This window comes from Phoca vitulina, unplaced genomic scaffold (assembly GCF_004348235.1).
Source record: "Phoca vitulina isolate PV1807 unplaced genomic scaffold, GSC_HSeal_1.0 scaffold45, whole genome shotgun sequence".
NCBI lineage: Eukaryota > Metazoa > Chordata > Mammalia > Carnivora > Phocidae > Phoca > Phoca vitulina.
Window position 1 is genome coordinate 1,206,985 of NW_022589748.1, and position 17,493 is coordinate 1,224,477.

Sequence of the window (17,493 nt, forward strand, 5' to 3'; positions counted from 1 at the left end):
GCCTAGAGAGGGCGTAAGCACCTCCAGCCCCGTGAGCAGTAGAAACCTAGCCCTGGCTGGCTGGAGGGCACGAAGAAGCCATGCACTTGGCCAGTCTGCTTTCCCAACAGTCTTGACTTCTGGGCGAGAGGCAGCGTCACTCTGGCCCTTCTGTCCCAAGGTGAGCGTGATGGCCTCTAAAAGCCCCTGCCCCAACCCTACCCCCCAGCTCCAATGCTGCCAGGAGGACATGGAGGCCCAGAGAGGGATGGGGCCAGTCCATGGTCACACAGTGACCCCAGGGCTCCGGCTTCCTCTTCCAGGAAGACCTCTGGAACCCACTGACTTGTCTCAGGTGGAAAGTGTCAGGTCCAATGGTGCAAACCCATGTTTCCCCACGACCCGCTGGGGAGGGGGGAGGTTTACTGAGCTGCCAGTCATGAGTGTTGGTGGCAAGACGCCTCGAAGAACTAGGGAGACAAAGCAGGCTCCAGGAGAAGCAGCGATCCCGAGGAAGAGGCGAACTCCATAAACAGCAGGATTTAATTCGGAATGCCGTGTTCATTCCCCGCTGGAATCTGAGTTGCGTCAAGTTCTCCGGGCCCGCCCTTTGCGGGGGGATTGAGGGGCTCCTTCGAGACTCAAAGCCAGCTGCGGGATGCAGGGGGGCCACCCAGCTGGGCCCGGCATGTGGATGCGGAACCTCGCTCTTTTTGGAAAGGGACGCAGGTCCAAAAGGTGTTCTGCTCACCAGAGACTTGCGGGGTCGTAATTGTGTGTGATCTTCGGGGTATCGGATGCCAAATTCCACCCTCGTCCCTTTTGGCAGCCACATTCTTCAGATTCTTATCAGTTTTTTTTCCCCCAAGTGAACACTGGGAACCAGTCTCCTTGCTGATTGTGGGAGGATGGGAGAAAATTAAAACCAGGAGTCCTGGCTTTTGTCCCGACTTTGCCACCAGCTTGCTGTGCCACCGTGGGTCCTTCCCTTTGGGGGGCCTCGTTGTCTCACCTGTAAAGAGGGGGTTGGGACAAGGTGATCTTTGCAAGACCTGCCCCCTGCAGTGCAGACCTTTCATAATTCTCCATCCAAGTCCCTTGTGAGATGCTTTCCGGAAAATATTCCTAAACCAAATTCTGTCTGCTTCCCAGAGCAGGAGGGAGACAGTGTCTCCAGAAGCAGAGGGAGCTGAGGAGTGGTGGCCTTTCTACGTGTCCCCTCCTACGTGGGGAAGCCTTCCTCCCCCTGATGATGCTGCCCTGAGACTCTCAGGGATGGGCGTTCGAGTTCCAATGGGCTGGGCCCTCAGGGGAACATTCCAGTGACTTTGCCCTCTGCACAGGCAGTTCCCTGGATGGCTTTTGGCTGTTACTTCTTTTTCTTGCTCTCAGCAGCCTGGTGGCTGCAGGTCATTTTCCCCATTTTATAGATGAGGCAACTGAGCCTCACACATGGCAAAGCCCGTTCAGCTAGGCAGAGCGGGACTGGCCCCGGGGGCTGGCTCTCTTGACCCACCCACGTCCTGGGCACTTCCCACCATCCCGGGTTGGTGAGGGCACACAGTGGCCACACGGCTAGTCTGGGGCCCTACATGAAGCAGGGGCTCTGTGAACCTTTGTGGGAACAGTGAGTGATGCCACCTTGGCCCACGCCATCCAGAGCCAGCACCTTGGCTGCTATTCAGTGGTGGGAGTCACAGGGCATGTCCTACACTGAAGTTTATGGAAGCAGCACGTTTACATCCAGAGGAGCCTAAAACCCCAACCAAGGGGTGGCAGTCTGCATAGTGGTAATACCTACCCTCTGCCTGGAGCTGTGCAGCCCGTATGTCTGTATTCATTCACATAGGTGTTACTGCTCTTGAGCAGCCCTTGGAAAGCGGGCTCCCATTTTGCAGATGAGGAACTGAGGCTCTGAAGTTGAGACTTGCCCAAAGCCATGAGGGTGGTAAGTGGTGCAAGTAGGACACAAATTAGACCTCCTGGCCTCACATTTGTATGCCTTGATAGTACGCTTTGACAGCAGGTTGTTTTGTCTGGGATGCTTTTAAATGTGCATCATAAAAACCCTACTGACGTAGGCTGAAACAACAAAGCCATAATATTTCACATATTGAGAAATGGGTGGCTCGAGGGTTGGTTAATTCGGCAGCATCGAATGCTCAAGGACCCTGCTTTTTACTCTGCTCTCCCTAAGCTGTCTTCCCTCATGGCTCTAAGATGGCTGCCACAGCTCCAGGCATCACATCCTCATCCACCTGTGTACAGAAAAAAGCATGAACTTCTCTTCTTGAGTCCTCCCTCCCCCATAAGGGATGGTATTTTGCAGAAGCCCCTCAGTTGACTTCCCCTTACTTGTCACTGACCAGACATGAATGAACGTGTCCACACTTCGACCAATGAGATTATGGTCTTACTCACCTTTTTTGCACTTACTGATGCCCAGAGTCTGAAGAAAACTGGGGTTGGTTAGCAAAGAAGGAGGAGGAGGAGATGACTACAGGGGACACACGTGTCATATATGAGAGGCCACTTAGGCACCCACCTCCCTCACTGTCTGTTCTAACGGACACAGTCCCCCAGAGTGCCTGCCACAGGGGGCCCTAGGCCTCCTGTTCTGTGCCATGCGAGTTCCCCACACCTGACTGGACCAGGGGTGGGCATCTGACCCAAGGCAAGCAGGCCTGCTGGGGCCTGGCGTGGACAGAGGAGCTGGGCCAACCAGAGTCTCTGTCTCAGGAAACAGAACTGGGAGAGAATGAGGCCATCCTTTCAGTGTGGCTCAAGGTGTGGTAAGCATACATTTTTCCTGGCAGAGGGATGGAGTGAGGGAAGCTGCTTAGTCTGGCTGGCTTCTTCTGAACACAGGTATGGTGGTGGCTCTTCCATGGTGGGTTTCTGTAAGGATTACAGGAGGAGATGTGTCCGAGGCTTGCCCCAGTACCTGGCACATCCAAGCGCTCAGTAAATGTCAGTTACTCTTTTTCCTGTTGCGGTTCCAACTTCCATTGGGTGGAAAGCATCACCGTCCTCACCCAGCATCCCTGGGAAGCCTGTTACAAGTGCATATTCTTGAGCCCATCCCCACAGGACCCGAGTCAGCAGGTGGTTTTGAGAGACGGTGCCACTTGAGAAGGACCACCGAGGACACACAACTCGGTCCTGTCCTGATCTTGGCCACACAGAAGGCTCTGACTTCTGTAGAGGTCGCTTGCAGGCCAAATGGCTCACGGTCCAAGGCGGACATGCCTCACTCCATAAAAGTTCCGGTGAGTTCCAGTTCTGGTCGTGGGATCTGTGTCGCCGGAGCGTTTCTCAGCAGGTGGCCTCGGGAACGCTGATCCCACGGAGGACGTTTGGCACCAAACTCTGGCAACTTGTTGCCTCTGGCACTCCCATTAATGGGAGTCATCGTGGATCCTTCTTGAGATGCTCAAAGCCACGCTTTCTGTTCGGCCAAGTCGTATGCTCCCTCAGCTGCCCCCGTGCAAATGGGAAATTCAATCTGTAAGTGGCTGATGCTCTATATGGGGTTCTTTCCAGCCTTGTCTCAGGTGGGGGAGGCCTCAGGAATTCCCCACCATGGAAAGTGCTAGAGAACGAATACAGATAGGAAGCAGCACAGCTGTGCTGTCTGGGGGCACCCTGGCTCCCTGCTTTGCCCGCGGACCCACATCCAGACCCACACGCCTCGTTCTCCCACCTGGCTTCAGCGTTGGACCCCGCAGTCCATGTCATCGCCCCCCTATTTTTACAGAAAGATTGGGTCGGTTGCTGCCAGGCTTTTGGATCAGCAGCCTATTCCTCTGAAAGTCAGTGACCTTAAAATGACTTGAATTCCTCCCTGGTCTTGCCTCGAAATGGACGACAGTTCCAATAAAATCTGTCGGGGGGGCAGGCAAATCTCTCTGCGTAGCAAACGCTCCTACTGGTTTCTGGGCCCTAAAAACTGATCAGGACTGAGTGGGTCACACACTCAGTTAGTCTTACGGGAACGAAACCGTCACTCCGGACAGCGGCTCACTGGTTGAGAGATGGAGAGAAACACCAGCCACAGGGACACTTGTCTTGTTGAGAGACACTGTGTGGCTCCGGTCTCTGGAGGTCAGTCTCCCAGGCGGCTCCATGCTCTGAGCTGACTCGGGGCCCCTGGGGCCACTTGAGCATGTCTCACCTGAAGGTGTCTCCGGTGGAGAGCCGGGCCCTCAGAGCTGCCCCCTCAGAGCTGTCTTCCCCCCGCTGCGGCCCCCAGCGTGTTTCTGCTCACTCTATCCGAAGGACACACTGCCGACTGTTCTCACCTGCTGGAGAGGGCAGGTGTGAATGCGAGGGGTGTGGGGCCTTCCCCTCCCCCTGGCCAAATCCTGGGCTTCCGAGCTGTCCCCTTCCCATGGACACTCACTGCTCTATGGGTCGGCCTCCTCGTCCCCCTAGCCTCTAGGACATAGACCGCTCCCAGTGCACTGGGTGTCACTTTGTTTCTTTCCCTGTTGGGTTCATGGCAGACACCAGGCCAAGTCCCCAGGAAGCAGATTCTGAGACGGGGTCCAGCACGGAGGATGTGTCCTGGGATCGGTGACCACGGAAGGGAGAGGACGGACTTGGGAGTCAGAAGGAGAAGTTGAGCTGGGATGCAGGCCCAGCGACAGCTACCACCGACCTCCCCGGGGAGCCCTGCGGCTACAGTGGACCTTTCGACTTGTCCTGACGTCCATATGGCTGGGCCCTTCAACTCGTGCATGGACCAGACCCTGGACGGGGTTGCCCTGGGGACAGCAGGACGTCAGGCGAGGCAGCTCTTACTGGGAGGGTCTGACTGCTGATAGCCCTTCGTTGAGGGGGGCCCGGAGGGGGATCTGGGGCATGGCCCAGTGTCCACACCCCATGGGCTGGTGCGGAGGGGAGCAGGGTGCTCTCATTATTCTGCACGAAGACAGCCTGAGATTGCCTTTGCCTTTCGGAATACAGCACATACCACTGACTCGCACTGAACTTATTGTTGGCGAGAACCTTCCCGCCCCATCTGGGGCTCATCTGCTGGGTTTTGGGGCCGCAGGGCCGGACTCCACATTCGCCCGGTCATGTTTCATCTTGTTAGATTTGGCTCCTTGCTCCAGGCTGGGGAGATCGAGCCTGGATCCCTCTTCCCTGCCAAGACCCAGGCCCCCGTATGCACCAGCTCCTGGTTTGCGCCTCCCGTCAGCAGCCTGCTGCTTCCAGCACCATCTGCGGCCGGGCCCCCTCCAGGCAGCATGGCCCCACGTGGAGAGACCACTGTTTGCCAAGCCCCAGGTGCTCTTCAAGTCCATCTGGCAGGTGTAGCCGAGCAGCTCAGGGCTGGGCTTGAATCTTGGGTGCACGTCGGCTTGCTTGTTGGGTGGCCTGGGACGTGTTCCATCTGCCCTCGCCCCATGCCTCGTTTCCTGATCTGTGACAGCCCCCACCCCATGTGTGAGACCACTGGGTCCCTCCGGCTTCCCGGTTTGCAGGTGGGATGGCTCCCAGAGGGGCGTGGCTACTAAGCACCTGCTGGGTGATTTTGTACTAGTTCTCTAGCCGTCTGCTGGCCTCCTGGGCAAGGTGGGTGCAGCATGGAGCATCAAATTGAAGACTGAGCTTCAGGGTCTAAAAGGACCACGTGCTCAGTGTGTGACCTCGTCTCTTCTGGAGACTCAGCCTCTTTCTCTGTAAAGCGCCTACCTGAGAATTGTTGAGAAGATTATGTGAGATCACGTATGTGCAGGTTTCCTGGGGCCGCCACAACTAAGTCCCACACGCGGTCAACTTAAATGACAGCAATGAATTTCCTCATGGTGCTGGAGGCTGGAAGCTCAAGACAGAGGTGTTGACAAGGGTGGTTTCCCCCCCGAGGCCCCTCTGCTTGCCTTGCGGATGGCCTTCTCCCTGCATCTTCACGCTGTCTTCCCTCTGTACATCTTTGCGTTCATAATTTGTAAGTTTCCTCTTTTTATAAGGACACCAGTCACACTGGATTACAACCCACCTTACTGACCTCATTTTAACTTAATTGCCTTTTTAAAGACTTTTTTAAAAAGATTTTATTTATGTATTTTAGAGAGAGAGAGAGCATGAGCTGGAGGAGGGGCAGAGGGAGAGAGAGAGAATCCCCAGCAGACTCCCCGCTGAGCGTGGAGACTTACTCGGGGTTCAATCTTACAACCCCGAGAACACGACCTGAGCTGAAAGCAAGAGTCCGATGCTTCACCGACCAAGCCACCCAGGTGGCCCAAGACTCCATCTTTAAATACAGTCACATTTTGAGTCATTGGGGGTTAGGGTTTCAACATATGAATTTGGGGGTAGGGACACATCTCAGCCCGTAACAGTACATGGGACTGCTTTGCCAACCCCAAAACAGGTCATGGGGTCCTGAGCCCGACTCTGCCCGCAGGAGAGGGTCTCTGAATGGCCAGAAGCCAGGTGGGCTGATTCTGTACCTGAGCTGTTCTTTCTCTCCTGGGAAGGGGCGAGGACCTGGTTCCTCTGCCGGCATCTCTCTGGGGACCAGCTAAGCCCCATGGGCTCTGCTTCAAGGGCATGGTCTCAGAGTCATCCAGATTGCCCATCCACATGGCTATTGCCTTCAGGCTGCAAACCTGGCTTCTCACAGAGCTCCCTGAACCCAGCCGGCCCACAGAACCCGTGGAACTGGCCTCTGGGGGTTGGGCAGAGTATGGCCAGGTAATTAGAATGATCAGGGCGGAGGGGGGCCTGAAACTCAACGCCCTTAACCTTCAGATGGGTGGTCCCAGCCATGGGGGCAGAACTTGCTGGGGCTCAGGGCCTGGCACCCAGCAGAGCCCGAGAAACAGTTTTTGGTGAGTGAGTGCAAGTGGGTGAGAGAAAGTCCTGCTGGGACATAGGGCTTGGGGTCGGATCAGCACAACTTCATGAGGCCTGTTCTGGGTCCACCGTCCTTGGGAGCCTATAGTTTTCTAGTACAATTGGGGCTAAGATCAGGGGATGCACGGGAGCCTGTGGAGCCTGAGGCAGGGGTCCCTTCCTGGCCAGGGGGTCAGGGAGGGCCTCCAGGAGGGGACAGAGCCCGAATGAAGACTCGTAGGGTAACGGTTGGCCAAATGGAAGACGGTGGGACGGCACGCCAGGGAGGACACTGTGACAGCGTGCATGGCAAGGTGGAACGTGGTAGGAGGTGGTACCAAGGGAGGTGGGTGGGAGCTGTGGGGGATGGGGAAGGGAAGTGACAGGGGCAGGACAGATTTGTGGTTTAGGGAGTGCCCTCTGGTGGCGTGTAGAGGACACTGCAGGGAGATAGGGCTGGAGGCTGGTAGACCAGCAGGCACCAAGGCCGTCCAGGTGCAAGATCAAGATGGAGCAGGAGAAGGGTGGAGGATGTGGTGGGGGGCTAAGTGGCCACGGGGAGTGAGGGAGGGAGAAGGTGGAGTCTGTGGCAATTTGCCGCTGGGCGTTCTGGGTAAAGGGACCAGGAGTTTAGTGATGCTGGTCACCAAGATGGACCCAGTTGGGTCTGGAGAGCAATGTGCTCAGTATTGGACAGATTGAAATGGTATGTTTCAGAGTGTCCCATGGGCTATGATGATGTGTGACCACTGTCCAGAAAAGTAGGGCCTATATGTTGGGGTTCAAGGGGAAGCACTGAGGTGACTCAGCGTGAGGGTGGAGCAGAGCATGGGACAGGGGAAAGGGGGCAGACTGGGTGATCCTCCCGGGAAGGGAGGACACCGTCAGAGCCCCAGGGCTTGGTTTGGGCTCAGAGCTTAGGGTCCTGGGGATTGAGGGAAAGTGTGAGTGAGATCAAATTCCAAAGCAAAGCTCAGATAGAACTGGGGGGCTCGGGGGGTTGCTGCTTGGGGTGGGACCAGGGCTCTGGGGAGGAGAAGTTGCCATATTGGCATCTCCCTGGGTTAGTTATATTCAGAGGTGGGCCTGGGCCAGGGGGGTCCTGAAGTCCCTCCATTCCTTTGTGCCATGATTTCCTGAAGCCACTTAGCGCTCGTTGTCCCAAAGGACCCCAAATTAAGAATTTCGGAGCTCAGCCAAGTCATAGAGCCAAACACTTAGCAGGGTGAAGACCACTGTAGAAGCGGCCTCTAGGTGGGTGGAGCAGGGCCAAGTCAGTGGCTCTACCCCATCAGGGAGTGGACCTCGTCTCATAAGAAAAGGGACCTGCACGGGAGCCCGTCTGTCCCCAAGGCTGGGAGGAAGTTTCCCATCCTGGACCCTCCATGAGAACCCAGCTGGGGAGGGGGAGGGGAGGTACGGAAGAGACATTTGCTGCTCAAAGATAATGTCAGCCTTTTCCCATCCTGATGAAGGCTGCTGAGGGCACCCTCACTGCCAGGCAGTTCGAGGACCAGCCCTGGCACTCCCGAATTCTGTACTCTTGGGCCAGTCCTTCCAGAAGGGTCTTAAAAGGGACATATGTCTCCTGCCAAGCCAATCTCCTGGTGGAGTTATTCTGTGGTCCTTACAGCTCTGTATGCACCCACCATGGGCAGGGGTGGGGGTGGGTGGCGCTGTGATACCACCCACAAACAGGAGACACGGAATGTTCAGGACATGGGGATCCTAAGAGGGACCCCACACGGGAGAAGAGTGCCTGACACCAAGATTCTCTGGAACCGTGGTGCCTGGACATGAACAAGGTTTTGAATTCCATCTGAGAAGGTCTAGATCCCTTTTCCTTTGTCTCTGCCTGCCTTCTTCGTTGTTTTTGGCCAGGTTTTGAGTTTGGGAAGCCATTTACAGCCCATTAAAAGATCAAATGTCCTGGAGATGATGAATCGAGGCATTTGAAAATGTTTTGCAATTCACAGCTCATTTCCCTATAGACAACCCTGACCCCGCGTGATTCGGAGATGGCTGGCTGGTCTGTCTGTTCCAGAACGCCACGGGTGGATGTCGGGATGGAGCATTGTCCTTGGGTTGGTTCATCCCCAAGAGAGTCACGCTCAGTGCCTGAGATGGCACCAGTGCTCCCCAGTAGAGATGAAGGAAGGGCTTAGATGCCGCCATCTTGCACAATTTCTGGACTGATCTGTCAGAGGCAAGAGTGGAGGTGTGTACTGGGGAGGTGGGACCCTGATGGTCCTCTGGGCTGGAAGGCTGGATTCCCTTCCCCACTCAGCCTCAAGTCTGAGCTATGGGCAGCGAGGTTTAACTGCCCACTACTCCTCCAGCTCCAAAATGCGTAAGGTCAGTCCCTAGGCTTTTATGGACACTGTGGGGTTCTGGTAGCCAGCCAATCAGGGATACTTTAGTAGTGAGTGCCACATGATTTATACACCACTAACCTGAATCTGCTCATGTAGCCCTCGCAGTAAACTTAAGGGGTAAGATTTTTTATTTCACTGAGGCTCAGAGAGGGGACATCACTTTGCTCAAGTCACAGAGCAGGTTGGTGGCAGACCCAGGTTTTGAACTAGGTCTCCTGGTATCTTTGGGGGAGAGGGATGGATTTTCGATTACTTCTATGCTCTTTTTGACAGTGCAAATGTTGGTAGTAGAGATTTGCCTAGAAAATTGTCCAGGTTTTGAAAAATTTTGATGCAAGATCACACATAAAATTTACGTATAATTTTAAGTCTCTGGAATTTTTCTCTTGTGTCTTTGTTTCTAATTAGGAATTGCTATAAGCTTTGTCTATTTGATTTATTTTTTATTTATTTTTTTTTTTAAACTTTTTTTTTTTTTTTTTTAAGATTTTATTTATTTATTTGACAGAGAGAGACACAGCGAGAGAGGGAACACAAGCAGGGGGGAGAGGGAGAGGGAGAAGCAGGCTTCCCGCCGAGCAGGGAGCCCGATGCGGGGCTCGATCCCAGGACCCTGGGATCATGACCCGAGCTGAAGGCAGACGCTTAACGACTGAGCCACCCAGGCGCCCCTTGATTTTTTTTTTAAACATGTTGTGTTGATTCACTTAAAGTAAATCTACTTCATTCATTTCTGCTCGAATCTTTGTGGATTCTTTTCTTCTTTCTCTTTCCAAGGTTTTCTAATTACTGTGTTTTCTCTTGCTACCTTCTTGCTTTTCTAGCATTTTGTTGGATTAATCAAATTTTCTTTGTTTTTTTTTTCTTTCATGGTTTGTCAGTTTTGTGTCTTCTTTCTATCCTTGTTAGTATTTATCTTCAAACTGAAAGGTATATTTTAATCGTGTATTTTTCTGCTATACCTGAAGTTGCAAAGCACTCATGTCCTTTCCTTAAACAAGACGAAACTCCCAGCAACTTTTGGTTCCTTCTGTCCCTCTTACAGCTCTCTTCCTTACTGAGATCACTTTGGATTTTAGAGCTAGGCTGTTATTAAATCATATTACTCTTTCTTTGCTCATAACTGCTTCTCATAATATATTTCTTCTGCATCCTTCATTTATTTTGCTGGAGTACATCCTGCAGTGATTCTTTCAGAAAAGGTGACTGGTAAGCTTTCCGAGTTCCTGTGCATCTGAAAATGTCTTTATCTTGCCTTTGCCTTTGAAGGAGAGCTTGCCTGGGTGCGGAATTCTGAGTGCTTGATATTTCCCCTCCAAAATTCGAAACCAGTGTGTTTCTTGATGAATCTGGTGCTGCTGCTGAGAACTCTAATTTCAATTTATTGTAGGTAATCTGCGTTACTTTCCTTTCTACAGCATTTGGTATTTTTGTCTCCATCCTGAGGGTTCTGACATTTCAGCATGATATGTCTGTTTGTGTTCATCTGGTTTAACACTCAGTGGGCTCTTTTGGATTAAGAAATCATGTCTTTCTCCAACTCTCTTTATTCTTTCTTCAAGTACGTACTTCCCTTGGCTCTCTCCGATCCCCCATTCCAGAGCTACTAGTAGACATATGTTGGCACGTGGTCTGTCCTCTGGGTCTCTCACCTCTCTCCCCCCGCCCCCCCCAACATTTCCCACCTCCTTTTCCCCCTGCAGTGCATCCTTGGAAAGTTCATGGCTCGGATTTCCGGCTCATCCGCTAACTCTCTAGCTGTGTCTATTCTGATTTTTCAGCCCATCTGTTGCGCTTTTGGTTTTTACAGTCGTATGTTTCATTTCCAAGAGATCTCATTTTTTCCATTTCATAATATTTTTTACAAGGGCACAATTCTCTTATCTCTTTGAGGACATTAATTATGTTTTAAAAAATTGTCTTCATCGGTTTGCTTTATTATCTTTTCCTGAGGTGTGATTTATTGTCTGTTGAGTTGGTGCTTTTCTTTCATGGTGTTGGCCTTTTTTTTCTCGAATACTTTGAAATTCTTGGTATTTGGGGATTTCCACTGGCTCTTCTCTGCTTTACTATTTATTGCTGCTTTGCCTCTTGGAAGGTTGGTAGTATAGGTAAGGGGTAGAGAAGGATTGTGCAATAATTCAGTTGTATAGGGGCACCTGGGTGGCTCAGTTGCTTGAGCCTCCAACTCTTGGTTTCGGCTCAGGTCATGATCTCAGAGTCCTGGGATCGAGTCCCGTGTCGGGCTCCAGGCTCAGCGGGGAGTCTGCTTCTCTGCCTCTCTGTCCCTCTCCCTCTGCCCCTCTTCCTGCTCTAGCGCTCTCTCTCTCTCTCTCTCAAATAAGTAAATCTTTTTAAAAAAGGAATTCAGTTGTATAAACTTGAGAGGGTCTCCGTTTCTCCTGGGGGTCATCAGATTTTGGAGCACCCTCTCCAACCACACCTGCCTCAAGGCAGGTGAATCTAGTGCCTGATTCTTGACACCAGCAGGGGTAGGGATCCAGGTCCTACCTGTCTGACTCCTTGTACCATGGTCCTCTGACAGTCATCTCTGGGTCCCTCCCCTATCCCATTAGCCACATCAGCTGTTCCCAAGTTGTACCCACATTTACCGTCAATCTGGAGTCTTCCCTGTTTCCAGTGGGCTTTCCTCTTTCAACTTAGTTCCACCTACTTTCAGTCTCTCAAGCGTTCCTCAAAATTTCTCGATCACGGCTTCTTTGTTTTCCAGTGCTGTTAGGGGCTGATTTCTTATTTTTTTATTTACATTTTCTGCTTTATTGAGTTATGAGTGACAAATTTAAAAAGTGTATATTTAGGTTGTACAATATGCTTTTTTCCCCCAAAGGTGTACAACGTGATGACTTAATATACATATGCATTGTGAAATGGTTACTACAGATTATTAACACATTCATCACCTCACATAGTTACCACTGTTTGTTTGTTTGTTTTGTGGTGAGAACACTTAAGATCTATTCTCTTAGCAAATTGCAAGTATGTAATATGGAATTATTAACTATAATCACCACGTGATTATATATAATACACAGATAATATAATAATATACGTACATATAGATCTAATCTGTATATTAGATCCCCAGAACTTATTCATCTTATAACTGGACATTTGTATTCTTTGACCAGCATCTCCCCATCTCTCACACTCCCCAGCCCCTGGCAATCCCTGTTCTACTCTCTAGTTCTATGAGTTGGATGGTTTTGGATTCCACATACAAATGAGATCATACGGTATTTGTCTTTCTGTGGCTTATTTACTTAGGGTAATGTCTTCCAGGTTCATCCATGTTATTGCAAATGGTAAAATTTCCATCTTTTTTTATGGCTGAATAATATTCCATCGTGTGTATGTGTGTGTATTTTCTACATTTTCTTTGTCCATTCATTCATGGAGGACACTTTAGTTGTTTCCATCTTGGCTATTGTGAATAATTTTGCAATGAGCATGGGCATGCAGATATCTCTTCTAGATACTGATATTAATTCCTTTGGATATATACCCAGAAGTGAGATTCCTGGGTCATACGGTAGTTCCATTTTTAATTTCTTCAGGAACCTACCATAATGGCTGTACCAATGTCCATTACCACCAACAATGTACTGGAGTTCCTTTTTCTCCACACCTTCGCCAACACTTGCTGTCTCATGTCCTTTTGATATAATAGCCATCCTAACAAGTGTGAGGTGATCTCTCATTTTGATTTGCATTTTCCTGGTGGTGAGTGATGTTGAGCCCCTTCTCATATACTTTTGGCCATCTGTATGTCTTCTTTAGAAAAATGTCTATTCAGGTCCTTTGGCTATTTTAAAATCAGATTATTTGGTTTTTGGCTATTGAGTTTTATGAGTTCCTTACATGTTTCGGATATTAACCCCTTATAAGATGCACGGTTTGCAAAAATCCCAAAGCTCCCGAAAGGGCATTTTTGTCCATGGCTGGCTGGCAAATTATCGTTACTGAGGAGAGATATGAGTAGGAGACCTCCTGTCCCACCATCTTGCTGATGTTGCAACAGGGACTTATTTTTAGATTTTAAATTTCTAGGATCTGGGGAGGGGGGGGAATGGGAGGGGGAGGTGGGAGCATGGGCTGCTGTTGGATCCAATCACAATATTTTTTTCTTGTTTCTCCCCCCCCCCCCCCCCCCGCGCCACGTCCCAGCTCAGGCTTCTGCACCTCTCACTGCACCAGAGAGATTTTTCTAAACTCAGACCCATCGAGGCATTCCCCTGGTCAGAGTCCTTCAGGGGCTCCCCACTGACTTCATGATAAGACCCACATCTAGCCTGACAGGTACCACGTCGCTTCCTTCCTCCTGGCTCCTCCCCTCCCTCCTGGCTCCTCCCCTCCCTCCTGGCTCCTCCTCTCCCTCCAGCCTTTGGGCCGTGTGTGATTGCACTTGCTGTGGGCTGACTCTCACCTTTCAGTACCCAGGTGGTTGGTCTTTCTCGGGACCTGGGTTGGGTGCCCCGCTCTGTTCCCATAGTTTCCCGTGTGCATCTTTTGGTTGTACCTATGGCCCCGTGTTCCTGTGGGTTATAATCACTTCCCTCTTAGTCTTCCTCACCAGAGTGGGATTTCCCGGTGGGCAGGGGTTCATTCCGAGTGTTTGAAGACTGAAATGATGGATGCCAGGGCTTGGTGGCCAAGGTTGTGGTGGTTACTTCCCTTTCCCCTTAGTCCTGGACCGAGGGTCTCAGTGGACCCCTTACCCAGGAGAATGAGCACCCCCACCCCGCAGCTTTATGGAGGGACCCCTCCTTGGCCAGCATGGCCTTTTGCCCTGCAGTCAGCACCTCAGGAATAGAAGGGCTGACATGACTGTTGCTTTCCCCACAGGCACTGGTGCCATCACACGGTGACGCGGACGGTGTCCTGCCAGGTGCAGAACGGCTCGGAGACAGTGGTCCAGCGTGTGTACCAGAGCTGCCGGTGGCCGGGGCCCTGTGCCAACCTCGTGAGGTAAAGGCTGTGGGGCGGTCCAGCTCTGCCCTTCCTTTTCCTTTCTGTTCCCTTGGGTGAATCCAACCCCAGCACAAGCTGCTGGGGAGGGGGGTTTGATGCTCGGAAACAAGAGCTGAGTGTGCGTTTATGGGGCACCTTTTGTGTACAGAGGATGCGGATTATGTGTGGGCAAGATGAAAGGGACGTGCTTCCCACCCTGAAAGAACTTCACAATCCGGTGGTATTTGATGAGCAGAAGAGCACCATAGACAGGAAGTGGGGTGAGGGGACTGAGGGATGGGGGAGGGCCAGGTGAGGCCCCTCTCGGCCCCGCCCACCACGGCCCCGCCCCCTTTGCACCCCGCCCCCCAGCCCTCAGGCAGCTCCTCAGCATTCGCATGATGATCCCTACTTTTCACAACTGCCCTTTGCTTTGGGACTGAAGCAGTGATGTGAACAGTGTTCACATCAGACCCATCACATCACATCAAGACCCACTGCAGGGTCTTGTCCTCGGTGTGGGTGTTTACAGGCCTCCCGAGAGTTCTCTCCCTCTCCTTGGCATGAGGAGCTCAGAACAGAATGTTTGGTCACAGCAGATACGAATTTGTCCTGAGCCATCCCTTTGTTGAGTAAGACTTAATGCTCATTCTTGAGAGGAATTCCATCTCTCTGGTCTCAATTATCATTGCCACTTAAGTGGCTATTATCTGTTAAGGAATGAGGGTTTAATGTACTTTCCTCTCTCTCCAGTAACTCATATCCGAGGTAGGGTTGGGGTGCATCCCCTCTGTGCCCTTTGATAGGAGAACACAATGCCACGTCCCCTTTCTCATTTATTTGGGACTTGCCGTCGGGAGTCTGACGCTCAGAGCAAAGTGACTTGCCCAACGTCAAAAGAATCGTCACAGGGATGAGGTCGGGTGCGACTCTGGCCCGTCAAACAGGCCCCATAGGGATGCGCCTGAGGTTTCATGGCCCAGCTCCCTTCCTCCCCCAAATAAATATGTGTAGACCTCCTCCTGTATCCACGCTCTGGGGAGGCCTCCTGTCCGCTGTGAGAACCCAGACCAGGCCCCGACTCGGGGAGCTGATGACCCAGTGGTGGTGGCGGGGCCATTAGTCAAACCACGACAGAAACAGGCACTTGGTCACAGATCATCACTGCTGTGTGGGAGCAAGGTGCCCTGAGGGTGGCGCTGGAGATGCGGTGGGGACCCCCAACCTGTGGGCTTCCCTGAGCCAAAGATATTCTCAAGATCTTGGGCACCTTTGATTTCACCCTCTGCCAGCTCCTGTGTCTGCCATATTGTTCCTCAGGGTCACAGAAGGGCGGCAGCAGCTCCGGGCATCAACAACAGTGTCCCAAATAAATGAGAAAGGGGACGTGGCATTGTGTTCTCCTATCAAAGGGCACTGTCTTTTCCAGAGTCCCCCTGCAGACTCCCCTGATGTCTCACTGGTCCAAATTTGTCCTCTGAGCCTGGGAGTCCCTGACTCTAAAGTGGGGGTGGTAGAAAGCTTCCCCGGGAGGCTGTTGGAGGATGATGTGAGGCAGGCATGCAAGAAGTGCTCTGGGAATGGAGGCTGAGGCTGGGCCATGCTGAGATATGAAGCAGATCCTGGGCATATTGCTCCCCTCACCCCCTGCAGCAGGACCGAGCAGGACCAAGAGCCTGCCTGCCCCCACCCCTTGGTCCACAGAGCAGAGTTCCTGGGACATATGGCCTTCTACCCAGGCAAGAGGAACCCCTTGTCCTGGCCCTTCCTTCAGCCATGCTCCTCGTAGGGCAAGGCGTCTGTGAGCCTAAGCCCCTCTTCTGGACCATTCTCTGGGTACCTGGCTAAATAGCCCTGAGGGCTTCTGGGGCTGCCCTAGCCTCACCCCTGAATCTGGGGGACTGTGCGCGGTGGGCACACCCCCGAGCCCCATGGGGGCTGGTGAGGGTGGCTGTCTGTAGGAGCGGCTAGCGTGGCTGTTGCTGGGTACCGGTGCTAAGGCGTGTCCAGGCCAGTGTCTGGCCGGGATAAACCCCAGTGCCTTGGTACGGCTCTGAGAAGAGACACAGATGTCAGGTGAATGGAGAGTGGCTGGCGAGAGAGTGCAGGGGTGAGTTTGCTGCCCGAGGGCGGGGGCATCTGTACTGGCATCTTCCTCCGTGCCGGGTCTGGGGAGAAGGGGTTTCTGCATTTCCGTGTGGTTAGATTTGGGGATCCGCATGGCCATAATCCTTCGTGGGGCCTCTCTTGGCAGAAGGCTCTGAAGTCAGCACATTATCTCATTACATCCTGATGACATTTTTGTGACAAAAGTGTGCAGGTGGGGGAAGCGAGAGCGTGGTTGTGAAACCTTTGAGGCCCTATTCAGAATGCCCTCGGGGACTGGCATGTTTCCCCACCCTCTCCCCCCAGGAGCCCCACACAGACCTCTTTGCTTGCATTTATTCTTTGACTCAACCCTTTCTGCAAATATTCACTGAAGGCCTTACTATGTGCCAGAGGGGAATATGATGGAGAGTAAGACCAAATCCTCTTCCTCATGGGGTTTGTATTCACCTACATACGAAAACGAGAAAAAATATCGCCTCATAATGAGTGTAGGAAATTAAGATAGGGGTGATGTGACTGGGCATGAATTGGGGCTACGTTAGAGCAGGCACGAGAGAGACCCTGAAAGGATGATGTTGATGCTGAGCAAAAAGTGAGGAGAAAGAGCCTCCATGTGATGATTGGGTGAGGATAGTTGGTGCAAAGGCCCTGAGGCAGGGAGGTCCTAGATGAAGGCACAGAGAGTAAGTCAGTGTCCAGAAGCAGAGCAGGTGAGGAGGGGAGTATAGGCCAGAGACTGATTTCCAGGGCCTTAGTTTGGACTTTTTATTTTTATTTTTTTAAATTAAAAAAAATTTTTTTTAATTTTTTTAATTTTTTAAATTATTTTTTTAAGTATGGATTTTATGTCAGTGTACTGGGAAGCCATTGAGAGTTTTAAGTAGAGATGAGAAATGATCTGATTTAGGTTTCTTTTTGATTAGCTTTTTATTCTGAGAGCATTGTTGATTCACACACAGTTGTAAGAAGAAAGAGAGATTCCATGTGTCCTCTTTCTTTTTTGGATCCCATGTACTGTTCTTCTTCTTCCCCCCAGTGGTGCCATCTTGCCAAACTATACGATATGTCACAACCAGAGTATTAAGATATTGACACTGATACAGTCAAGATACAGAATATTTTCTGTACATCACGACCCCATATATTGCCCTTCTGAAGACACACCCACTTTCCTCCTGCCCCCAAGCTCCCCAAAACCCCTGGTAACCACTAATCTGTT

At 51.7% G+C, this 17,493-nt stretch overlaps 1 protein-coding gene across 2 annotated transcripts in view; it reads left to right on the forward strand.

Moving 5' to 3' along the window:
* Window positions 1-17,493, forward strand: part of COL26A1 (collagen type XXVI alpha 1 chain) — a 140,540-nt gene that overhangs the window by 24,829 nt on the left and 98,218 nt on the right. For both annotated transcript variants that reach the window (XM_032430926.1, XM_032430927.1), the window contains exon 2: window positions 14,061-14,183. In XM_032430926.1, coding sequence (XP_032286817.1) covers window positions 14,061-14,183 — 123 coding nt within the window. The remainder of the gene's footprint in view (window positions 1-14,060; window positions 14,184-17,493) is intronic.